At 30.1% G+C, this 27,562-nt stretch overlaps 1 protein-coding gene across 1 annotated transcript in view; it reads right to left on the reverse strand.

Moving 5' to 3' along the window:
* Positions 1-27,009, reverse strand: part of LOC107440367 (pancreatic lipase-related protein 2-like) — a 141,609-nt gene extending 114,600 nt beyond the window's left edge. Inside the window, exon 1 of the mRNA XM_043048725.3 lies at positions 26,483-27,009. Coding sequence (XP_042904659.1) covers positions 26,483-26,660 — 178 coding nt within the window. The 5' untranslated portion in view covers positions 26,661-27,009. The remainder of the gene's footprint in view (positions 1-26,482) is intronic.
* Positions 27,010-27,562: the final 553 nt, after the last annotated feature.

Raw genomic sequence — 27,562 nt, forward strand, 5'->3', positions numbered from 1 at the left:
TCACAGAAATAAGGAAAGTTTTAAAATATTAAATTTTTTTCCTGTTTTTACATGAAATTCGTTAGTGAGTCTGACATATTTTTATTCATTCTTCTATGAAATTTAGTCAAAGATTATACAATGATTATTTTATTGTTGCGTGGTTTTAATATCGACTTTCAACATCCACATTTGCATATAAAGTGCATCACTGTCTTTGTTAGCAAAAAATTTTCTTTTATTTATCTACGTACATAAATTTCGTTTGTTTGAATTAGACAAGCAATAAAAGTAAAATATGGAATAGTTTCTTAGAAAACTGTATTGATTTTTTTAAACCCATTAATTCTTTATTATAAAAATATGTATACACAAGGTATTAAAAATTCAAGTTTCTAGTTCAACAATAAAAAAAAAAATATTTAAAATAGCTTGTTGTTCACTGTGTTGCATCTCATTTCTTTATCTCTTTTATTATTTCAATAAATATATGATGTAACATTTTTTCAAAATTCAAATATGTAGTTCAATTATAAAAAAACAGCTTATTGTAAATTGCTTTGTATCTCATTTATTAATATCTTTTTTTTAATTTCAATATGTGGATGAAATAAACAATACAATTAATAATCATTTTAATCAGTTTTAGGAACTCATTTCTCTGCCCCATACAATATCTGGATAACAATTTAGGAATTGTTTAAAAGATTTAGTTACTTTAAGAAATGTGTTACGCCATTTACCCTTTGAGACAGATAAGACACCGGTGTCCCTTTCATATTCAGATTTCCCTAATCCTTTAAGTGCACGAAATGTATATTTTGGTATTTTTTAATTATGAAAAACAGACTTATAGTTACTAAAATAAGCTGTTATTATATTTGTACTAGCATCGGAATTATATTTGTGCTAATTTGTATAATTGTACATATTTTTCGTTCATGTTCAAAATTTTACCAATAATATTTTTTTGAAAGTTAAAGAATTTTCAATGATGAATAAAAGTTTCTCTTAGTTTTAAATAACTGCAAATAAGAGTACATTCGAGAAATTATTGTTTAGAAGAATTTACATTTTACGCTGAAAAAGGCACCTGTGTTTCATGATGGATATCATAACCATAAATAATTAAAATGTTAAATATAATATTTTTCACTTATTTTGACCTAAGTTAATACAAAATAATAAAAAAGTATGAAATATAATAAAACTTTTGCCCCAAAGGGTTACTCTCCTACCACAAGTACAACAGTAACGTAAACAGAGACTATATAATGGTAGTAGTAATTTTACTTATAATATTTATGTTAAAAATAATAAAACACACATCTTAAAACAGGAAGGGAAATCCCATTTTGTATTGTTCCACATTAAATTTGAGAAAGAACTGAGTCTTCATCTGCATTTCCAATTTAACCAACGCCTCCTATAACTGAATGCCTCCACACGGTTTTTTACAGGTAGTCCGATCAGACCACTGTGAAGGATATCCACTTACCGAACGAGTCATTTAATACAGAATATAGTTAAAAAAAGAAAGTGGTAGCAAATATGTGACTAAAAATTTATTTTATTTATGAATATTATTGGCTTGCCTTATTCACTTGTCAACCACTACAGATTCAATTCTCAAATATATAAGATAAAATTCTCTCAATTACTTAACTAAAAGGTTTTGGGTACATGCGCACAACTGGTTCGCTTTTTAAGCAGTCTGCGCGGACTACTTATGAAAGACCGTGTGGAGGCTTCTTGATGTAGGAGGTGATGATTTAACCCAGAAGACAAAAGTATCTGTTTTCTGCAAAATTAATTCTAAAAGTAAAACATTTGAGATAACACTTTCTGCTTTTTTGAAAAAAAGTGGGGAGGACCGTTTTTCTACAGAACCTCAAGAGCACAAATGTGTAAGAATAAATTCATTACGCATTCTGGGGTCGTAGCTCCCGTGGTAAATAAGAATATATTGATTTTATAAAACTGATAGTAGGGACAAATTTTTCTAATAATTTGTCTTTTGAAAGGACGCAAACTGATTTCAAATTTTAAAATTTCTAAAAAATTGTGGAACGCTGAATTTATTAAAAAAAGATTTCCTAACTTTACGTAAATTTGTTTACATTAGGAAAGTAATATAAAGATTTCATAATAATCGTAAATATACTATCACTATTAAAAATTTATAAGAATTGGCTCTAAAACTCATTTCCATACCTTATACAAAATATGGATAACTAAGCGGAAATGCTTTAAAAGTTTTATTCAGTTTAAAAAAGTAATACGTCAATAGTACCTGACCACAACACAAATATAGCAATAATGTAAATCGCGTCTATATCAAAAGAGTAGTAATTTTACTTATAATACTTATGTTAAAAGTAATAAAACATACATCTTGAAGCAAAAATGGGTATCCCTTTCTGTTTTAAGTTATATTTTTGTATGACACTAACTTTGAAATGGAACTGGGTCTTGATTTTTAATCTAAATATAAAAATCTATATTTCAAATTTTACGCAGAAACAGATATATCTGTTTTATGAAAAATAAATTCTAAAATTACAACATTTGAAATAACTCTTTCTGCCTTTTTGAAGAAAAAAAACGGAGTGTCTTTTTTTAGAAAACCACGCACAAATGCGTTAACATAAATTTATTACTCATTCAGGGGTCGTAAGCTCACACGATAAATAAGAAAAGGGCTTTTTTAAAACCAAAAGTTGGGTAAATATTTTTTAATAATTTATCTACAGAAAAGATACCAACTGCTCCACTTTTTGCAATTTCTAAAGGCAAGTGGTATCCTAAATAGATCAAAAATAGCATTAACTTAATTTTACTACCATTATTATAAATTACCATGGGGACCCAGGCGTATATATATATATATATATATATATATATATATATATATATATATATATATATATATATATATATATATATATATATATATATATATATATATATACCTGCCAACTTTTAATCCTTTCGAGGATGATTTACCTAAGTGGTAGTAGAATGGAATTTAAATTACAATTTTAGGCAGTCACATAAGATGTATTTTGAGAATGCTTATGCGGACTACCGCAACAGTATTACATATTAATATATATGCTTAATTATTTTAAAAATAGTGGTGGTCAAAAAGATTATAAAATGAATCTTATAAATGCAAGGAATATATAGAAAGCATACATTTTACTACCACTTTAAATATAAAAATAAAATTTTACGCCAAATGCGTAAAAGTTGGCAGGTATATATATATATATATATATATATATATATATATATATATATATATATATATATATATATATATTATGTCTTCAAGTACTACATTTTTCATGATATTTGTAAATATTATTACTTTCTTCTTTTTCAAGAATCGCCTCATATTTGGCAATAACTTACAGATTTTAATCATAACATTTAAGTAATAAGTTATAAATCTGTTAAAATTGAAATGATTAAGAAAAATATTCAAGTATTTCAGATAAGTTATAAAAATTAAAAAAAAAGTTGAAGAGAAAACATATATCATCTTGTCTTTACATATTAAAAAAAAAAGAAAAAAACATCGAGTCAAGAAAAGTAATATCTTTGACGGATGAAATAATACAAATATTGCAAAAAATCATTAGTTTCAATAAGGCTCTCAAAATTCATTTTTCAACTTTTTTACTTTAATTAGATCGAAGTTTTTTTTTCATATTTAAATTATTTTTTTACGATTTACGCCACATTTGATGTTTTACTAATATATGTTCTTAAAAATAACACTTTAAATTTTAATTTCTGTTTGGAAACTGGCTTATTAGTAATTAAACTTGGTGAAAAACAAGAACAAATAATAACTTTAAACCTTTTTATTCAAAACGAAACAGTTTTTACTTTATCTTTAGTAATAAAATGCTATGCTTCCTAGTCATTTTTTAAACTCTTCTTATAAGAATATCATATCGAAGAAGTTTTTAAGTAGATGGCAAAATAGATAGACAGCGAGGCCACTTTAAGTTTTGTTTGAATGTCGGATAATGAAAAAGCTATTAAAATATACACCAATATGATTTACAACCAATTACGATCGAACTTTTTGCTGACCATTTTTTTTTCCAATGCCCGCCTAGATAATGACCTAGGTCATACAGGCACCTGAAGGGCAGATTTGTTGACCACTCTTTCAGGGGCACCACATTAGGTAGGCCAACGTTGCTCCCACAGAAAGAACAGATAGTACAGAGAAGGAAAGAACATCCATGCCTTGACCGGGATTCGAACCCAGAACCTTTCTGATCCAAGGGCAGTTCCCTAACCCCTGCACAGGCTGGTCGGCCTTTTGCAGAACATTTGAAAATAGTTTTGACGTGTTCTTAAGAAATTAAAAATTAAAGTTACCACTCTACGCTTCCTGATAAGTTTACCTCTCAATCATGTTATACTTAGTCTTACATTAGTTTTAGGCATGAAATAATAGAAGAAATTAACACTTTCATGTCCGGTGACACCAACGTGTTGTCACGAGAAAACCAAACCTTCACTGCCGGTGACAACACGTTGGTGCCATACGCAAGCCATACACTAACAGCCGGTGACAACACGTTGGTGTCATGTCCAAGCCCAACGTGAGTGGCCGGTGACAACACATAGATGTCGCGCTTTGCAACCTGATATTCATGTGACATTTTGTCAAGGGACAATAGAGTACACGGATGCCAACTGCTCCGCTTTCTGGAATAGTTTTAATAAAGTGGTAGCAAATTATATGGTCAAATTCGTTAAAGAAAGATATTTACGCCTACTTTCTAATATAGTAACCAGTAGTTTGATACTTTACCGTTGAATTTTATATCAAACTTATAATTTTTGATATTTAGTGGTGAAAAATTACTTATAATGAAAAATACTAAACTAAAAGTAACTTAAATTTCGCTACCACTGGAAAATACTATTTTACAAAGCGGAGCAAGTTACACGGAACCGGTTACATGGTAAACTTATTACTAAATATATGCGGACCGCATAGTGTTAATGTAAACGATTTGCTTATACAATCGCAAAATAAATGCAAGAATATAATTTGCTATTGTACAGCTCTAAAAAGCTGCAGGGCCACTGAGTTTTTAATCGTTGCACGTTTTTCAAGATATGAAAAACATCTGTATTAAAGAGTGGTAGTACAAATTTGTTCATATTAAGTTAATTTCTTTTTCTGTATCCAAACATTTTCAACTAAAAAAGGTTCTAAGATCAAGTATCCTTTCTATTAACTCATTGTCACACATATATATAAAACTATTATTACCTCGCACACAAATAAACTGCAATAAAAATAGTTAGGTTACCAGTTTTATCTTTTTTTCCGTGATTATCGCCAACCTGAAAATGCATATATGCATACCTGCCAACTTTTAAGCATTTGGCGTAAAATTTTATTTTTATATTTAAAGTGGTAGTAAAATGTATGCTTTATATATATTCCTTGCATTTATAAGATTCATTTTATAATCTTTTTGACCACCACTATTTTTAAAATAATTAAGCATATATATTAAATTGTAATACTGTTGTGGTAGTCCGCATAAGCAATCTCAAAATACATCGTATGTGACTGCCTAAAATTGTAATTTAAATTCCATTCTACTACCAAAATCATCCTCGAAAGGATTAAAAGTTGGCAGGTATGTATATGACTCGCCCGTCTCGATGAGGTTAAACAAATTAAGTTAAAAATAAAATAAATAAAAAAGCCAAATAAGTATTATTTGGGTTTTGACTACCGCTTTTGATTTAAAGTGAAAGCAAAAATAAATCTGGCAAATTAGCTATGCCTTAACTTAAGCTACCGCTTTTTATTTTCTGCCAACCTGATAATGATTCCTCACGAATGCATTTATGTTTTGCCAGTCCTGAAAGGGTTAACGGCGATGGTTACGGTTAGAGCTAGGCTTCCAACTGTCTACGCTTTTTGAAAAAGATTATTCTAGTGGTAGCTATGTTTATGTTTTAATGCATTATTTTCTATTCATTTAAATACTTATTTTCCACACCACTTCATGTAGATGATTTAAAAGTTCATATGCAACGCTACTTTTCCATTGCTCTTTCATGGTGAGGCTTTTAAAATGCTCGAAAGATTACTAAAAATTCTGAATACTTCGATATTTTAATGTCAATCACTCTATAAAATATTTTACAAAAAGCGTAGAAGTTGACAGGCCTGTTAGAGTTATGTTAGTCTATGCGTATATACTCTAGGTTACATAACTAACCTGATATTTTTAAGCGTAAGCAACAGATTTAGTTTAAAATTATCATGGTGACAGAATTTAAGATCAAAATATATTTTTACTATTAAAATACTGTTGGAAACACGAATATCTTGTTTCTTCACTGTAACGGTATAACGAAATATATATATTTTATTTTAAGAAAATACGTGGAAATATATTTCCATATTTCCTTTTAAGAGGTAAATTTTTTTTGATACAACTGCATACAAATAATTTAAACAAATATATAAAAGAGCACTGATCCAGATAGTTATGTTCTGATAAAAACTAAAAAAGAAAGACTATAACACGAAATATTGTTATTAGTCTATTGTAGAAAAATCTTTAGTTCACTAAACCAGAAAATATTTTCTCGCAAAAATTGCAAATTTCGGAAACGATTTAAGAATTGAGAAGTTTATTTGGTATGATTTTATGCATAATAGGGGATTTTATGCTATTAAATAAAACTTTTTGATCATTTTCGCTCAATTGTTTCTAAAACAATTGTGGGAAAAGAGGCATTGTATTATATATTCAGAGTAAAATACTCATTTTTCTGAAATGATATATTTCTAAGCTTTTAAAAATATCTATTCAATTAAAATAATAAAGAATATTTCCTCTTTTTCAGAATCGAAAAATTCAGAATGATACAAAATTAACTTTTTCTTTGATATCTGTAGAACCAGTTTTAAGTCAAGCAGTCAGAAAAATACTTTACTTGCTTACGGCATAATTATATTTTTAACACGTTTCAGTTCTTACCTTGAAGAATTCTTTTACATGCACTTTTAATTTTTCTGATAAAACTTGGTTACAGTGAAGCTTTTTCTCTTTTAAAACAATAATATTGATTATCACAGTTTAGTATTAAAGTTAAAAATGAGTTTTGTTTGCTAATTTGCTTCAATTTTAAAATAGCTAAACATATTAAGTTAAAAGGTTAAATATAAAATGTTCAAACAAAATAATGAAATATAAATAGTGTAATAGAATTGTCTTCTTAGTGAATTTAAACAGAATGTTTTATTTTAATCATTTTAATCAATGAAATAATTGCATACCTGCCAACTTTTACGCATTTGGCGTAAAATTTTATTTCTATATTTAAAGTGGTAGTAAAATTTATGCTTTCTATATATTCCTTATATTTATAAACTTAATTTATAATCTTTTTGACCACCACTATTTTTAAAAAAGTTTAGCTTATATAGTAATATGTAATACTGTAACGGTAGTCCGCGATAACTATTCCAAAATACAACGTAAGATTCTGCCTAAAATTGTAATTTAAATCCAATTTTGCTACCACTGGGGAAAGTCATCCTCAAAAGGATTAAAAATTGGCAGGTATGTATTTGAATTCCTATAAGACAGCACTAATGAACATATTTTTAAACGTTCTATTAACACGTTCACGCCGGGAAAAGTGAAAATACTGGTAGAAGAACTATTTCAATATTAGATAATATTCGGGAGGAGTTAATCTATTCTCAACAATAACAGTTCACTGTAAGGAAATTTATCACGACTGGATGCTGGATATTGGGGTTATCTCGGCGTTTGTTGCGAGGCGCCACTAACCAATTCATTGATTCTGTTTTGTCGTATTCTAGGAGGTCCTAAATATCTTTGAAGTTGTAGTATGTTGTAACAACAAATCAAGTCCTTAAAGAAGCAAATCTTTAGTTTTGAAGTGAAAATCATCTTTGGAATGGGGAGATCCCCTTGAGTAGAGTTGTATGATAAAGTTAATAGTATTTTGATAGTATGCAGTCTGAGCATAAAAGGCGGTAATTGGGCTGAAATTCGAATTATCACGAATTATATCAATATCGAACAACTTATTGAAATCTGAAATTTATCACGGCGAAGAAGCAATTCAATATTAAAATTGCATCCATTAAAAACAATTGGTAGTTATGGATTTTTATTATTCCCGGAAAAAACTAAAAAATGAAATTCACTTGTTACCAGTTTTTACTCCGGTGCGCTGCCAAGATGAGACAATCTAGCGTGACCCACCGGTGGGTCACCCCGGCGTGAGCGTGTTAAATGGCTCTTTCGTAAACTTGTTTACCTCCATAATGGTCTGATCGGATTACCTACAAAATACCGTGTAGAGGTTTTCAGTTATAGGAGGCGTCGGCACAGCTCTCACAGAGATGCATTTTCTTTACAAAATAAGATGGTCACATATTTATTGAATAATTAAACTTTGTCTCAATTATTATACCGCTATTAAATGTTTCCACTATTAACTATATACTAAAGGGGCCTCCCTGACCGAGTGGTATCGTACGCCAAATGCTATGAAAAGCGTAGAGGTAGCGGGTTCGAATCCCATGGTTACCCTGGATATATCTTCGTGCTGTCTTTCTCTATATTGAGCTATCTGACCAGAGATGCCAACTTGCTCCGAAAGGCAAATTAATTTTTTTAAAGTGGTAGTTTATAAATTGTGATTCTTGGTTTATTAAATTCAATTTAGTAGATATTAATCTACCACTATATCTAAAAAATTCGTAGGCTTATATAATTCACCACTTTAGAGTTTGAAGTCGTGCTAAACGTTTTAAAAAGCAATAAAAAATTGTCAAATAATTGCAAAATTTAGTGTGTAGTTATTTACAGCTTTTTCTATTATTTTGCCGTGTCCGGAGTAGTTGGCATCTCTGTCTGTCCTTCGATTTGACAAATACTTATGAGCCTAAGCTGCCTGCACAATAAGCCTGCAAATGTATGTAGTTCCAATAAACTATTTACTGAAGAAGTTTCAGATTCTTACAATAAAGGTCTAGTGTAAATAGAGTTAAGGTTGGAAAGGTTTCTTCAATTTTTAAATCACTTATAAATCTCAATTCCCTATTATGTCTCATATATTTGTTTTAGATGTTTATAAATAGTGCAATTCTTATGTGCGATTTAAGGGGTAACGTGGGTAAGGCCAAATCTGCGGTGGCCAATTATAGACTTTTGACCGGTCATGCCCAACACCTCCTATAACTGAAAGCCTCTGCATGGTTTTTTGAAGTTAATCCGAATCTATTAGAAAGTGGTAACAAATATATGTCAAAATTGATTTTAAATTTGTAAATATTATTGGTTTGTCCTACATATTTGTCTACCACTACAGATTCAATTCTCAAATATATATGCTAAATTTCTCTCAATTAACTTTAAAAAGAATTCTGATTCATGCGCACAACTGGTTCATTTATTTAAATAGTCTGATCAAACTACATATAAAAAACCGTGTGGAGGCTTTCTGATATAGGAGGTGATGGTTGAGCTTTTTAAAAAATTTGCAAAATTAATCGATATTCTTAAAATTTTAGTTTGTAACTCTCAACGACTTTTTAAAATATTTGTCGAAACCGGAGCAGCTGGAATCCCTTTGATTTTATTAGCCATTTCTCTCTTTCAGAATTTACAGTTCCCCATGGCAACTTTGAGCAATATAATTTTCATTTGAAACAAATACTGGTGGATTAAATGAATTAAATCCGATGAAAGCCATCGCCAACATTTTCTTTACTATCGATAATCGCTTCAGAGAACCGCAATCAGATAGAGTAAAAACAAAACTTTCGGGTGCCAACTGCTCCTTTTCCTCCTACTGCTTTAATACATTGGTTTTATTACCCTAATATTTTTTTTAATATTAGGGTTTTTGTTTTAATATTAGGGTGCTATTAAACCCCAAATATTGTTTTAATATTAGGGTTTTTACTCACCACTACTTCTGAATAATTCGAAAGCTTATGTGATACCCCAATTTGTTACAGTTATTTCGTACTCCATTGCCTGCTCACCTCATTGCTCAACCAAAACTGTTATAAAATTCCAGATGAATGGGATAGGGGCCGCTTCGTGGCCCAGGTGCCCAATAAAATCAGAACACTAGGACTAGGACAGTTATTTCGTGTGGAGCCGTTTGAAAGAATGCTAAAAATTAATCGAAAATCTTTTCTTTCAAAATCTGTTCCTTTAGTTTATGACTGTCTACCGTTTTTTTAAATATTTGATAAAATACGGAGATGTTGGCATCTCTGTAAATGCAAATAGGCTACATTCCATATGAAAGTTCGAATTTCTGATATGCACTGCTGGAAAGTTACTTAACACGTTGAATGTCGCTCTAATTTTACATGGCTTGCTCGGTTGGCCACGTGGTAAATAACTGCCAACTAAATTTGGAAATATAGACAGATAAAAGGTTTAGCATGACACATCTAAAGTGGTAAATTAAATATGCCTACGAATTGTTTAAAAATAGTAGTGGATAAAAATCTACTAAATTGAATTTATTAAACCAAGAATCACAATATTTAAGTAAATTTTTAATAAATTTTCTGCAATTCCATAAAAGAGTGTAAATTTTATAGTTCTATATCAGGTTATACGCTGTCAGCCAGCTGTTTTCGCGGCCTATGTGAAAGGTCAGTGTCAGCAAGCGGTGGCAGACCCAGCCTAAATGTAATTTCAGTGTCAGCCACCGGTGGTTAACACGGCCTAAATCAGGGTTCCCGCGGTCCTTGAAAAATTTAAAAAGTGGTAGCAAATTTAGGGTGGAGCTACAATATACTTTTTTATTTTAATAAACTTTTTTATCGTAAAGTGCTGAAATTTTCGTGCATATATATATTTTTTAGAAAACAATTTTTAGTGGTGGCTACACAGAAATAAAAATGTCAAAATTTCTTTTATTTTTATTACCACTTTTTAAAATTCTCAAGGACCGTGGGAACCCTGTAAATGTAATTTCAGTGTCAGTCACCGTTGGTTGACGCGGCCTAAATGGAAAGTCCAGTGTCAGCCACCGATGGCTGACGCGGCGCTCAACGTGTTAAAATGAAAAATACTGAACTAATAGAAATAGAAAAATAATTTCAAAGTGGTGCAAGGTAGCATCTCTGCATTCGTGTGAAACAGCACAGTTCCAAGAACATGCAATATTTAATTTTTAGCTACTGACATAAACGTCAATAACGAGCTCGTTTCTTTCGTTTATATAATGATATTTATTAAAATCAGAAAGTGGTAAATTAAAAACATACTCTTCTATAATTAAGCTTTCTGTGAATACAGGGCTGTCAACTTTCTATGCCTTTTGTAAAAACTTATTCTAGTGGAAGCTAAGTTTTTGCTTTAATGTATTATTTTTTATTAATTCAAACTTATTTCCACACCGCTACATATATAGGACTTAAAAATCCATATGCAACGACTCTTTATTCCAGATTTCTTATAAAGCAACTCCATTGCCTGCTTACCTCATTGCTCAACCAAAACTGTTCAAAAATTCCAGATGAATGGGATAGGGGCCGCTTCGCGGCCCAGGTGCCCAGTAAAATCTAAACACTAGGACTAGGACTAGATTTCTTAATGTCATTTATACCCCATGCCACTCTACCTTTCATGCTTGTCCATGTCACCCTCTCTTCCCCCTATCTCCTTTACTCCTCACTACTCCTCGTCATCGATTGTTACTACCGACGAATCGGTTAATGCCGCTTCACGGCAGCTCACCGAGATTTAAGTGATTTCAACCGTTCTGCAGTTTCAGATCTCTCGTGTGAGGCTTTAACACTTTTGACCGGCAATGCCCAACACCTCCTATAATTGAAAGCCTCTGCCTGGTCTGCAAGTTGATCCGGAACAGACTGCACTCCAATCATATAACCACTTTGAAGGTAAACAAGTTTACGAAAGAGCCATTTAATAGAAAATCTATTAGAAAATCTATTAGGCAGCAAATATATGTCTAAAATTTTTTTAAATTTGTAAATATGATTGGTTTGTCTTATTTATTTGTCTATCACTACAGATTCAATTCTCAAACATATATGATAAATTTCTCTCAATAGCTTTTGCATACCTGCCAACTTTCACTCTTTCCGAGAATGGATTTTCAGAGTGGTTGTAAAACAATAAACGAAAAGCAATCTGACTCAAAAATATATTTATATTTTGATCCCGATGAAATTCGCTTGTGCAAGTATTATTATGCTTTTGTATATTTATTGTAATTATTTATATGTAGTGGTGGTCAAACTCATTTATAATTATCATTTTCAAAAAGTTAATTGTAATAACATGAGTATTGCTACCACTTTAAATATGAAAATAAAATCTTCCGGAAAATCCGGAAGAGTTGGCAGGTATGCTTTTGAGAAAGAATTCGGATTCATGCTCACAACTAGTTCATTTTTTAATTAGTCTGCGCAGACTACTTATGAAAGATAATGTGTAGTGCTTTCTGATGTAGGGGGTAATGCCATGACTGTCATCGGGCCCATTTGTCATAACTTTGGACTTTAACCAAGCCACTTCGGTAAATCCATCGATTTACCAGTTAATCCTAAAATTTACCAGACTTCGAACTTATGCAGTAACATTTATATTACAGTTAGACTAAACAATGATATATTTGTTATAGTTAGAATATATTTTATAGTCTATAATTGATCTTTAAGGGGAGGTGGTGAGGCATATACCATTAACGCTAAAACTGACTTTTTTCGATGTACCTTTCCTCAGTTTCTGAGCAAGATATTGCTTCATTTTTTTCTCTCTAAGTATTTACATATGTATGTGTACACTATTATGGCTAATAATACATATCTTTGACAGTAAATTCTTAAAAATATTAGGAACTGAGAATTTTTAATATCTTCAAAAGTTTCATCGAAAATCTTTTATAACTCAAATATTAATAGTGTTAACGCTGAAACATCATCACAGCATACAACTGATATAATCTCAAATGTCCCCAAAATTTTTAAAAGTTATATCATAAGTAGTTTCTTAGAAAAGGCACATCAAAAAAGGTCTTTTTTTTAGCAATGTTAAAGAAATATCATTTACCGACTCCCCTTAACACGTTGAGCGCCACGCTAATTTTACATGACTTGCCCATCAGGCCACAACGGTAAATAGCTACAAACTAAATTTGCAAATATTAGACATTTTTTGCTAGTTTTTTAAAGGTTTAGCATGACATATCTGAAAAAAGTGGTAAATTATATACGCCTACGAATTGTTTAGAAATAGTGGTGGATAAAAACCTAGTAAATTGAATTTATTAAATCAAGAATCACAATAATTAAGTAAATTTTGAATAAATTTTCTGCAATTCCATAAAAGAGTGTAAATTTAACAGTTCTATATCATGTTATACGCTGTCAGCCAGCTGTTTTTCGCGGCCTAAATGTAATTTCAGCGTCAACCACCGGTAGCTGACGCATACCTGCCAACTATCACACCTTCCGAGAATGGATTTTCAGAATGGTTGTAAAACAATAAACGAAAAACAATCTGACTCAAAAATATATTTATATTTTGATCCCATACCTGCCAACTCTTCCGGATTTTCCGGAAGATTTTATTTTCATATTTAAAGTGGTAGTAATTATATACTATTTTTTCTTTTATAATCTTAATTTTTAGATGATATTGATCACCACTATTCTTACAAAAATTAAGCACATATATTAATATGCGTTACTGTCATGGTTGTCAACTTAAGTTTTCTCAAATACTACGTATTTGTTTGCTTAAGATTGAAGTTTAAGTTCCATTTTAATACCTCTGGAAAAAATAATAATGGAAGGGATTAAAAGTTGGCAGGTATGTGATCCTGTTGAAATTCGCTTGCGCAAGGATTATTACGCTTTCATATATTTATTTTAATTATTTATACGTAGTGGTGGTCAAACTCATTTACAATTATCATTATAATTCAAAAAGTTAAATGGAATAAGAGTATTGCTACCACTTTAAATATGAAAATAAAATCTTCCGGAAAATCCGGAAGAGTTGGCAGGTATGCTGACGTGGCCTAAAAGGAAAGTCCAGTGTTACCCACCGATAGCTAACACGGCTCTCAACGTGTTAATATGAAAAATACTGCACTACTAGAGACACAAAAAAAAATTTCAAAGCAGCGCAAGGTGCCATCTCTGCATTTGTGTGAAACAGCACAGTTCCTAGAACATGCTACATTTATTTCCAACCAGGTCGCTTCCAACTCCGATCAAGCTTGTCTCTTTCGTTCATATAATGATATTTATTAAAATCAAAAAGTGGTAAATTGAATACATACTCTTCTACAATTAAGCTTTCTGTGAATACAGGGCTGTCAACTTTCGATATAGACTTTTGGGCTGTGCTTTTTGTAAAAACTTATTCGAGTGGAAGCTAAGTTTATGTTTTAATGTATTATTTTTTCTTCATTTAAACTTATTTTCCACACCGCTACATATATATGATTTAAAAATTCATATGCAATGACTCTTTCAGAGATGCCCACTTGTCCCAGACAGGAAATAAATATTTTAAAGTCTTAGTTTATCAATTGTGCAGAGATGCCAACTGCTCCGGAGACGCCGAAGTAATTAAAGAAACGGTAAATAATTGCAAAGTAAATTTTGCAAATATTTGAGTATTTTTGCTTGCTTATCAAGAAGTATAACATGATATAAGTACTATAAAGTGGTGAATTTTATAAGCCAACAAATTATTTAATATTAGTGGTGGATAAAATTCTTCCAAATTGAACTTATTAAACCAAGAATCATGATTGATAAACTACCACTTTAAAATATATATTTGCTGTCCGGAGCAAGTTGGCATCTCTGATTGTGATTCTTGGTTTAATAAATTCAATTTAGTAGATTTTTATCCACCACTATTTCTAAATAATTCGTATACCTATATAATTCCCCATTTTATAGTAGTTATGTCGTACTACAGAGATGCCAACTGCTCAGGACACGCCGAAATAATTAAAAAAAACGGTAAATAACTACAAACTAAATTTTGCAAATATTTGCCTATTTTTGCTTGCTTTTTCTAAGATCTAGCATTACATTAGCATACCCTCCAACTTATGAGGATTTTGAAAATAATTCTTTCTAGTAGTAGCGAACCAAAGTAGAAATTTTTAAAGCAAATGGATTTCTCATAAAACTTTGATCAGAACTTAAGAATCTAGCCATATGGCCTGCACTTTTATAAGCAATAGTGGACAAGTTACGCTAAAATTAATTTTTTTTAAATATTAAGACATTAATTTTGCTACCGTCAGAAAAGAAGATTTCTGAAAGTACGGAAATTCCGTAGCAGTTGGAGGGTATGCATTAGTACTATAAAGACTTTATAGTACTAATGTAATGCTAGATCTTAATTAATAATCTTAAAGCTAAAACATCATCGCAGCATACAACTGATATAATCTCAAATATCCCCAAAATTTTTTAAAATAATATCATAAGTAGTTTCTTAGAAAAGGTACATCGAAAAAGATCTTCTTTAGCATTATTGATATATGCCCTACCGATACCCCTTAAAATTAAATCTATCTTGTGATTTGTCCTGGGAAATTACATCCTATAAAATTACGAAAAAAAAGTATTAAGAAAAATTCTTTAACTTATTAAAAAATAAGTTTTTATAAGATAAACAGAAAGTTGATCTTTAAAATCCGTGATTTAAACCATAAACACTTTTTTTCTACTCCTTATCTCACTAACAGAAATAAATTAATTCAAACTGTTGAAATCTTATTTTTATCTTTTATCTTTTGTTAAAAATAAGATACTAAATTCATTGTCCTCAATATTTGCTTTCTGCGAAGATTTTTCCCACTTCCGGCTTCTTTCTCATTCAATATTATGCGCGAAGCAGGTTATTAGTGACATGTAAACTTTTATTCCGTTATATTTGGAACTAACACGTGTTATGATGAAACTGAAAGTATAAAATCAGGAAATACTTCCCCATAGGATATTGACCAATTCATTCCTCTTTTGTTTAAATCTTATTCATTTATTTGGGGTTAAGACTCTGGATGAGTGACATCCGAAATGAAAGTTAATCGAGTTTTTGAGGAATTTTAAGTTTTCATTCTTTTTTTTCATTTCATGATTAGAATATGATCGTTGATTTCCCTGAAACGTTAACTATTGAAGTTAAATTTTTGAATAAATTCAAATTTATTTCTTTTTTATTATGAAGTTAACCTTTTTTATTATGAAATATAAAATAAATATCAAATTTTCAGAATTATCAAATTTTCCAAAGATGTTCCGGAGTATGGTCCCGATATCTTTTAAAATATATTTCGGAAACTAATAAAGTACCTTTCTGAAAGAGTTTTAAAATTAGAATTAATTTAAGAGTTTTAAAATTAAGGAAAAAATTTAAATTCATCGTAGTTACATATATGTTTCACAAAAAGTAATTTCGGTAAAATATAATATTTAACACAAAGGAATATTACAATAATTTAGAAATTCTCCACTTTAGCGTTTAGCGGAAGCAGTTCTTAAACTAATGCACTTTAAATAAATAAATAAAAACTTATAATAGCCAATAGTGGTAGTAACAAACATATTAAAAATAAAAAATATCACCATACATTTTACATAAATATCACATAAAATAAATAAATATCAATCAGAGATGCCAACTTGCTCCGGACAGCAAATATATATTTTAAAGTGGTAGTTTATCAATTGTGATTCTTGTTTTAATAAATTCATTTTAGTAGATTTTTATCCACCGCTATTTAAAAATAATTCGTAGGCCTATATTATTCACCACTTTATAGTACTTATGTCATGCTATACCTTTTAAAAAGCAAGTGAAAATAATCAAATGTTTGCAAAATTTACTTCGTAGTTATTTACCATTTTTTTTAATTATTTTGGCGTGTCCGGAGCAGTTGGCATCTCTGATCAATTATATTATATAAAAATATCACTATAAGTATGCAATATAGTCGTCTTTATTGTTTATATATTATAGTGTCGAAAACAATTATGAAGCAAATTAATTGCGTCGAAATCGATTAAAAAAACATTACATTTGCTGTCTTTAAATATTCTAGACAAATCACTTGTTAAATTGGGCATTTATGCATTTATTAAGCTTCAATAATATTTACTTTTACCACAGTACTATAAATAATATGTGATTAAAGAATTAGATTTAAAACGGGTCCATATTATCCCCATGGCAGAAGGTTACTGTTAACTTAAGCTTTATTGAAAGAATTAAAAAAAAAAGGCACGAAATATTTTCTAAAAAAAGATTATTAAAAAGTATGCACCCAAATCAGCTTACCTAACATTTAAAGTAACGACAAATGTAAAAATGTTAACAAAAAAAATAGTAAATCATTCCAAAATAAAGACTAGTAAGATTCTTAAGCAAGTTTTATTAAAATTGATCCTATTAGCCACCCTCTCTTCCATTACTTTTGCTTTAATTTTCATCTCGGAATCTAGATTCTAATACATGTATTCATTTATTTATTCCATTTTTTTCAGTCAGTCAAGTCAATCATTTTGATTGATTTTATTTTTGTTTTAAATTTAATTAAAAAAAAATCGCAAAATTATATGGATATTACATCATTGCTTGACATCGTGATTCTTCTGTTATTCAAAAAAAAAAAAAAATTATACTTTTTTTTTAAAAAAAAGAAAGTTTTTGTGGGCTTTATTAACCTGGGAAATAATTTGAACTTCTTTTGAATCAAAACAGGAGGTCATAAGTTGAAGTCTAGGTCGGGTTAAAGATCAGTCGTGAGCACCAATGTAGTTGGTGTAGTTTTGCTAGTTGTAACACACTGAAACATGTTATGCACCTGAAGTTTACGATTAGAAACAATCATTTGGAATAGAAGTAATCTAGAGTAGTATAATTTTTTTTTCTCGAAAATTATTAGTTATAGCTTTTTAAGTAAAACAAAACCAAGTAGCCAAACAAATGTATGTAGTTAATGTTCTAATATTCACGATAGTGACACAAGGACCACAATAGTGTAAATCTATGTAAAAAATGCTGTATCCTAACAATTGCGTAATAAATTTATTAATAAGCAGGATGAAATATGTTCTCATATTTTATTTTTCACTTTTTAGTTTCATTTAAAATTACACAAGCATAATCAGAAGTAATCTGAATTATCCATGTTTAAATCAAAGTGTAAACAAAAACAATTCTGCTGTGCTAATAGTTTACCTGCCGGACTAGTTAGCACAAAATAAAAAATGCTTTTATAAAAAAATGTTGCAGCAAGTTTACATACGAATGAAATAGAATCGTTAAAAAATGCGGCAACTGCTTGATTTTCGAATGTCATTCATATTTTTTTAACTATATAGGTTTAGTGTATTTAACAATGTACAGTGAGCCGACAAAAAAGTCTCTTTAAATAACTTTTCATAAAAGATCAGATCTTAACGTTTTTTTATTTTTTTTTTTATTTCCAATGAGCTGCACTGTCGGTCTTGCCGATGAGCAGACCTAGTGCGTTCTCCAGAGGGGGTATCCACTCTTTCAGGGCCACCACAATGGGTGAGATACCGTTGGCCATGTTAACTTGTACGTCCAGTAACTGCCACACTAGATGGCAGCACCGAGACTCTATTTGGATGCTAAAGTGCACTAGGAATTTAATTTTGCCGGAAATACCAAGAGCCAATAAGGCACTTCAGGGATCTTTTACATGTCGCATAATCATACGACATGGCCGCTGAGGATTTTCTACATCCCGAAAATCCGGTGTCTGGGCCGGGGATCGAACCCGCAGACTTGGGCTCAGAAAGCCGACGACAAACCAACTGGATCATAACGTTCTATTACTCATTTTTAATGGTTCGAAGGGGAGACCTCAAAAATGCTAAATAATTAGTGCGGAAGATAAATCAGAAGACACAAAGAAATATTTATTTTCTTTGAATTAATGTACCTTTTTTTAACCAATTCAGATTTCTGACCCCCAAAATATATAAATATACGACTTCTTTAAAATTTGATTTTCAGGAACTATTCGACCAATTCCGCTCAAATTTCGAATTTTGCCATGTAAAAATACATACTTTAAAATGATGGAAAAAATTGTATGCCTTACAATTCAGAACATTTCGACTATTATTTAATAAAATAATAAATATTTACTAAAATTTCCTTTTGGGGGGGAATTATCTCTGTGTAAACGAATTTTATAACTGACTGCAAAAACTTTTCTATTCGCTTAAGAAGATCACGATATATGGCGAAATACAAAAGAAATAAAATTAACAATAAGGGGTTCGAACTTAGGATCGCTCTCCTGACCAAACTATGTCGACCATATTTCCAGATTGGGGCCACCCTCTATATTTTGGGGATCGGAAAGCCAAGTCCGTTAAAAAAAAGGTGTGTTTATTCATCGAAAGTACTTTTTTGCGTTTGTTTTTGTAACTTAACACTAGGCTTACGGGACACGTCATTTTGACGGATTTCGACTTTTGTAAGGAAAATTATAAAACTCGTTTGAATTTTTTTTTATCTCTTGTAATGACTTTTAACCATTGATCGAAGTAAATATATATTAAATGCTATTTACCTCAAAAGCGTTGAAATATTGAAATTCTCTATGTGGTATACCTATTTCTACGGATATGCGTCAATTTGACGCGATCATAATTTAGACAAAAGTTTAAGTAAACAAGCAATTATCACATCAATAATAAATAGGAATGTACCGACAATACTTCGATTTGTTATCTCAAATAAAGCAAGTGATAAACAACTGTTGCCGATAAGCAATAATAGAAAGAACAAAAGCAGAATGTCAATTGATGTCAGAGTGTCAGATTTTGAAGGTTTCAGTTGCTTAGTTCGAGTATTGAAACATAAAATACTAGAATATTTCATAAATATATATCTCATATCTTCATTTTTTTTCTTACAGTATACATATACATTGGTTTCTAAGTGCAGAGATGACAACTGCTCCGGACACGCGAAAATAATTTTAAAAAATGGTAAATAACAACTAAGTAAATTTAGAAATATGAAGTGGTGAATTATGTAGGCCTACTAATTATTCAGAAATGGTAGTGGATAAAAATCTACTAAATTGAATTTATTAAATTAAGAATCACAATTCTTTCATACGTCAAATTGACGTGTGTCCATAGAGATAGGTATATAAGAAACGTCCGTAAACCTAGTGTTAAAATATCGTCCGCACTAATTAGCTTTAAAAATTATAAATATAATTATCTTAATAATATTTATTTAATTAGAATTATTTAATTATAATTATTTCAAAAAAGTAAAAAAATGTGACAAATTCTGCTCATTATGTTTTTTTTTTAATATGAAATTTGAATACTTAATAAGTATTTTTCACTATTATAAAAATTAATGTAAGATAATCATAGTTTATATGTAGGGATACATTAATAACCCTTGAATTAATCGATAAAAGAAAATCAGGGATAAATAAACAGTTGTTCCCTTAGCGAGAGCTTTGGCACCTAATGGCATTACCATATAATATTGAAGTTACTAGAATACTTCAATGTTACTAGAATAAAAAGCTATACATTACACAGAACTGGAAAATTGTTATCATTATATATATTCCACCTAATAAAATTATTACACAATATTGAAGCTACTATATGTTTCTAGAATAAAAAACTATACATTACACAGAATTAGAAAATTACTATCATTATTTATATTGCACTTAATAGAATTACCATATAATATTGAAGTTACTATAAGTTACTAGAATAAAATTGTTTTTAAACTACCACATTTTGAATTTGAATAACTCTCTTATAAATGGAGACACGAAAAGAAATTTACTAATCTCTTATCTCTCCAAATGTCATTTTTTTAGAAGATCGGGGGCTAATTTTAAGCCCCTGAATAGTATTTTAATTCAATTGCCGTGCATATCCTCTAAGTACTGCAGTTTCAGAAATCTACCTGCCTAGTGGGAGTAATATTAATTTTTTTTTAATTTTAATGAATTAGATTTTTAAAAAAAAATGTCTGCAACTTTTTATAAATAGTTTAAAAAGGCATAAAATGTCCCATAAACAAATGGACACGTTAAGTTCTAATAAAATTTTAAAAAATTTCTATTTTTAAAAAAAATCTGCTTGGAGCCTTTACCACTGGAAAAAGTAATTTTCAAGTACAGAAGGGAATAAGTCAGTCCCTCCAACTGGTGTAAATGCACATACCTGCCAACTTTCACGCATTTGGCCTAAAATTTCATTTCTATATTTAAAGTGGTAATAAAATATATGTTTTCTATATATTTCTTGCATTTATAAACTTAATTTATAACATTTTTAATCCACTACTATTTTTAAAAAAACTAGGCATATATATTAATATGTAATACCATTGTAATAATCAGCATAAGTTTGTTCAAATTACAGCAAATGTTATTGCCTAAAATTGCATTTTAAATTTCATTTTACTACCACTGGGGGAAATCATCCTTGAAAGGATTAAAAGTTGGCAGGTATGAATGCACTCCTATGGCAAGAAAACTGCTTTCGTATGAAAAAATATGTGATAGTTTTTAATTCACTCAAGTGAATACTTTAGTATTCCCCCTAGTATGTCCCCTCTTCTCTGCTACATAGAAAGTGGTAGGTAGAAGACGATAAACACATTTAAATTTATGAAACGATATGTTAATTTCTTTTTTTTTTGCCTTAATTACTATATTCAATGGAATATATATGTATATATATGTATATAAACCTACAAGTTTTTTTATATATATAAACCTGTGCATTGAGACAAAAGATAAAGTAAATAAAAGCTATCATTTTGGAGAAAAAAATCTGCAGCGTTTCGAACAAAACTTTCTTTTTTCACATTTTGAATCCCCTCACGTGAAATAGGTAAGATCATGTAGGGAAAAGTAGGCTAAAACCAGGGATAAAATTCCACGGCCTTTTTGAATTAAGCTCTTTGACCTGAGAAACTATCAGATTTAATTTGGATATTCATTGTTCAGTTCTGCCAACGCCTCCTATAACTGAAAGCCTCCACACGGTTACTTATGGGTAGTCCGATCAGACCACTGTGAAGGATATCCACTTTCCGAACGAGACATTTAATACAGAATATAGTTAAAGTAAGAAAGTGGTAGCAAATATATGACTAAAAATTTATTTTATTTATGAATATTATTGGTTTGCCTTATTCACTTGTCAACCACTACAGATTCAATTCTCAAATATATAAGATAAATTTCTCTCAATTACTTTTATAAAAGGTTTTGGGTTCATGCGGACAACTGGTTCACTTTTAAAACAGTCTGCGCGGACTACTTATAAAAGACAGTGTGGAGGTTTATTGATGTAGGAGGTGATGGTTCTGCACAATATATCATTCTTGAAAAAGTCAAAAAAACTTTTTAATAAATAATTTGTCACTAGAAAAAGTCAAATCTCCTGATCTTTCCCAACTATTGATGTGAGAACGGGAGCATATGTTATGGGAAATTCAGAAATACCAGAATTTCAGTGAAAAGATCGCAAAAATTTTTATTTCATAAGACAATTTAAGAAAGTTACATACGAAATTCACATGTGAAGTTATTATCCCCTCTTCTAGTGAAGTAATTAAGGTATCCGACAAGGTAAAAATCGGTAATTTTGTCGAAAATTATTTTTTTTTCTTTTTGTTATTATTACTACCCATATTTGAACTTTAATCCATAAGCTTTACAAAATTCTTTAAAATTTCGAACTCCGATTTTGAGAAATAAAGTTTCAACTTCTTTTTTATCTGATTTACAAAACCGATTTTTTTTCGTTATTATTATCCATATTTGAGCTTTACTTCATTATCTTCCAAAAATTCTTTACAATTTTGATATCCGATTTTTAGAAATAAAATTGCAGTTTTCTTGTGAGCTGAGAGACGATACCGAAACCAGAAGTAATCTCAAGCAGTTAAAATGTTTTTTTTGTTCCTGCTTGAGTATTGTAACCCTTATTTATTTGAATAAATTATATTTTTAGACAAATAAAATTCCTTTTTAAATTTAATTTTCAAATTATAAATTTTTTTGCTCTCGGAATCTTCTTACTTTTTAGAATTTTCTTGCATTTTAAATGCATTTCCTGAAGAACGTTGATTTTGAGAAAATTTCTATACAGTAACAAGCATTAAAAAAAAAGTTTTTTATATAATTCTTCGCTTGTAAATTTTGTGCAATGTTAGAGATGTTTCAAACTAAAGGTGAAGCCCTAAGTGCTATGTCTAAGCTGAGGTTTAAGCTTGAATGTGTTATTTTTATTAAGCTTTAGCTAAAAACATTTAGAATTTTTTATTAAAAATTAAATATTAAACAATGCATTTAATTCTATTTCACTGTTTCTTTTTTCTTAAATTTTATTTAAAGGTGTTAGTTTATAACACATGTAATCATATTATTCATTTAGAAAAATATTATTTTGAAATTTATACATTGCATTTTGTTATCCATCGTGGGTCACCCATCATCAGTTAGGATAACATGAAACATTTTTAGTTTTTATGCTCGAAATTGCTCTTATTTGAAGAAAGAAAAAACTCTTATTTGAAGAAAAAAATTTTATAACTTTTAAAACTTTTCTTTAAATTTATAATTTTAGGTCCCCTGCTTACCAAACTTAAAATTGAAATTTTAATAGAGCACTTAAAAAAAAACTTAAGGAAACCCTGTCGAATAACTTAACCTCTTCTTCCACTCTTCATCAGCAAAACCATTTTCAATATGGAATATTTTTTTCCTTCGTTTCATTTAGTTATTTATTATTTCTATTTTTTTAAAGTTAGAAAGTACATAATTACAATGTAAACAATAAACAACTGATTTGTTTTTCTCGTTTTCATCGCCATGAAGCATCAGTCAAAAATTTACGTTTTTGATAAACTGTTTTGTAATATTAGTTCTTCACACACTTTTCTTTTAGGCCATTTTGTTCTGATAACACATTTTTTTAAGTGTTCGTTTTTATTTTCTTTATCCCGATTATCCAGATCGGTTTTATAAGATCATAATAGTACCCGATCATATGTCATCTTGTCGTACCCAGTCTTGTCCATAGAGCAAACGTTATAGAAACGAAACAAAACCATACAACTACTAGACAAAATCCTTATTGTTTGTTACAGTGTGAATCGCTAGTAAATGTATAATAAGCTATTCTAAATCATGTTTATAGCAGTAGTTGTAACTCACTTACGTCTCACTACAGCTGCACAATAGGCTATTGCATCCCCTCCTACAACAGAAAGCCTCCACACGGTTTTTTACAAATAGTCTGCGCAGACTAATTAAAAAGTAAACTGGTTGCACCCATGAACCCAAATTCTCTTTAAAAAGTGACTGAGAGAAATTTATCATATATATTTGAGAATTGAATCTGTAGTGGTAGACAAATAAATTAGACAAACCAATCATATTCATAAATTAAAAAATTTTTAGACAAATATTTGCTACCACTTTCTTATTTTTACTATATTTTCTATTAAAGGGCTCTTTCGTAAACTGGTTTACCTTCATAGTGGTCTGATCGGACTACCCGTAAAAAACCGTGTGGAGGCTTTCAGTTGTAGGAGGCATTGGCTATTGTCGATCGTCTGGGAAAAATCCCTAAGCATAAACCGAAGACTTGTAATCACAATTTTGATCCTCTGCAGAGGGGATGGCACCTCCGCTTCGGTAGCATGTCGACGAAGTAAAGCACTTCACTGTGGAACAGTTTAACAAGGACCAATACCATAGATCCTTGAACCCTACGCAGACTGATCCAAGTGGCCACCCACCCGCACACTACTGTCAGTCATGCTTGAATTTGGTGATCTGCGATCCAGGGTTGGTGATCTTCTATACATAGCACTATCACAGGAACATCTTAGAGATACATCCAGGCGGGATTCGAACCCGCAACTTGGATCAGGTTAATGCTTATTGCACACTACTGAGTGCTTGGTGAACCCGTGAGCCCACTTGGCAAAAAAGCTCCAAAACACTACCTACAGTCAATAACCAAACCGTGGTGGCTCAGGAGATAGAGTGTTCGCTTTCCAATAAAGTGAACTGGCTTTGAATCCCAGCTATGGCTGATCAATACGAATTTCGCGACGTACAATATCCTCAGTAGTAGACATACAGTGGGTTAGAATTCCTTTGCCATCACACTAACCATGGGAGTTTTTCTTGGTTTTCCTCTCCATTTAACGCAAATGTGGGTTAGTTCCCTCAAAAAGTCTTCCACGAAAATAATTTTCTCCCAATACTTGATCCAGTAGTTCCCCTGTCTTCTGAATTAGGTTCAAAATTACAAGGCTACGGAGGGGAACATTAGTAGTTGTAAATTCAAAATTGGGTCAGCTATTCAACGACGGACGGTTATTAAATATAAAATATGCGCAAATCTTTAATTTCACCAGCACTTTAAAGTATCAATGCATGGTTTTCCAGGTATCTTACATTAGAGTTCGAATTATTAACATCTTGTGGCATTTAAATACATTTTATCACATTTATTAAATTTAAATCGAATACTAAAGCATGATTTTATCCATCCTTACAGATATTATTCCTTAAAAACCTAAGAATTTGCAGCTCTGGTAATATTTTAATAAATAAGATTTAAAGAATTTACTGTTTTATCTAACATCATATTTTAAACAGATAAATAAATTCTTACTTTCTTTAATATAAAATTTCATGAAATTTATATTGTTTTTTTAAAATGTTCGCTTTTGTTTAATATCGCTGAAAAAATATTTCGCTAAGACATCAAATGGAATATGTGCATATTAAAATGTTAATTGAGACACGTTCTTGGAACGCAATTATTAAAATTTCGAATTGCAGCCATTTTTTTTTTTTTTAAAAATTACATTTTTACGGAATATAAGAAAAGAGATTTTTCTTGCGAATATTGAGTGTTAATTTATAATGAGAGTTATATTAATAATGTTATATTAATTAATAGTTATATTAATCAATATAATAGTTATATTAATTAATAGTTATATTAATCAATATAATAGTTATATTAATTAATAGTTATATTAATCAATATAATAGTTATATTAATTAATAGTTATATTAATAATGAGAGTTAATTTATCGTTTCATTTATTTTATTTTTAATTTTTTTTTCTCATAAAATTTTAATGAATATAAAAATATCATTAATATCATAAATTAAATCGTATAGAAAATCACTTTAAACGAATAAAAAATATGACATTTTACATTTTATTTTAATTTTTTCTCTTATCAAAAATTTTAAATTCGCTTGATGTATAACAGTTTAAGCAAAATACTTATCACTCAAATGTGTAAAATAAACTAAACATGCAGCATTTTAATTTCGTACAGTAAAAAAAAAACTACTCACGTTTTGTATGATGCCAAAGTCCTTCTTGGCATGGACCAATACCGCCAATATCATGAACAAGATCAAAGTCCTCATAGCCGGCATAATACTCGCCATACTCACCGGCGAGGGCATCGGACCAAAACATCCAACCCGCGAGCAATATCACTCCCAACAACATCTTCCGTTCCTCCATCATCGAAGAGGTGACCACGTTCTTATCAATCTTTAGCTGAGAAAACCATAACTAAGTGTTACGCGACGGTGACCAAGGAACTCAATGCCATCTTAACAGGGACATCATGCCGCACGAAGGTTAAAACTCGCCCTTTTAACACTCTCTTCTTCTAATACAATATTTTGTGAAGGAAAAAAAGTAAAAGAAATTATTTCTCGATTCACGCAATCTGGTTTGTCGTTTCCGCCTCTTAGATACTTTCTCTGGGCCTGACCTACTGCACTCTTTTTGGTTTTTAGGCCCCAGGCAGGCCATCTCTTGATGATTTTTTTTTTCGGACTTAGAATCTGCCGGATATTATTATGAGTAGAAAGCTGTTAAAGAGAAAAGTGCTTTTACTTCATTAGAGATTGATAAGATGTGCTTAGTTTATCTCTAATCCAGTGATTACAAGGATACAAGGAAGCGGATTTTGCTTTTTTTTTCTGTGATGTAATTGTTAAGTGTAATTCTTCGAAGTAAATGAGGATAAATGTAAATTGGAAAAGTTTACTTTATGCACGGAATTACTGATAATGGGAATGATGAGAACAGGAATCAGATAAATTATTGCATCTAGCCCATTAACAGAAAATGTTTTATATTGCAAACCGAGTAAAGAGTGACTATTATAATAATTGTGAATCATTAATTGTTTTGTAAAGTAAAATGATTATTTCTTTATGGTAGAGTCACTTGAATTGTTAAAAAAATTATATTTTTTCAGATGTAACCCAATAATTCTTGCTACTCCATAATGTATATAACGGAATCGAAATAACAACCAAATTTGTTTAATTTTAAAACGGGGACACCCAACGCCTCCTACAACTGAAAGTCTCCACACGGTTTTTAAGTTAGTTCAATCAGACCACTATGAATGT

This window comes from Parasteatoda tepidariorum, chromosome 12 (genome assembly GCF_982258835.1).
Source record: "Parasteatoda tepidariorum strain Cologne lab strain chromosome 12, Ptep-v5.0, whole genome shotgun sequence".
In the NCBI taxonomy this organism is placed as follows: domain Eukaryota; kingdom Metazoa; phylum Arthropoda; class Arachnida; order Araneae; family Theridiidae; genus Parasteatoda; species Parasteatoda tepidariorum.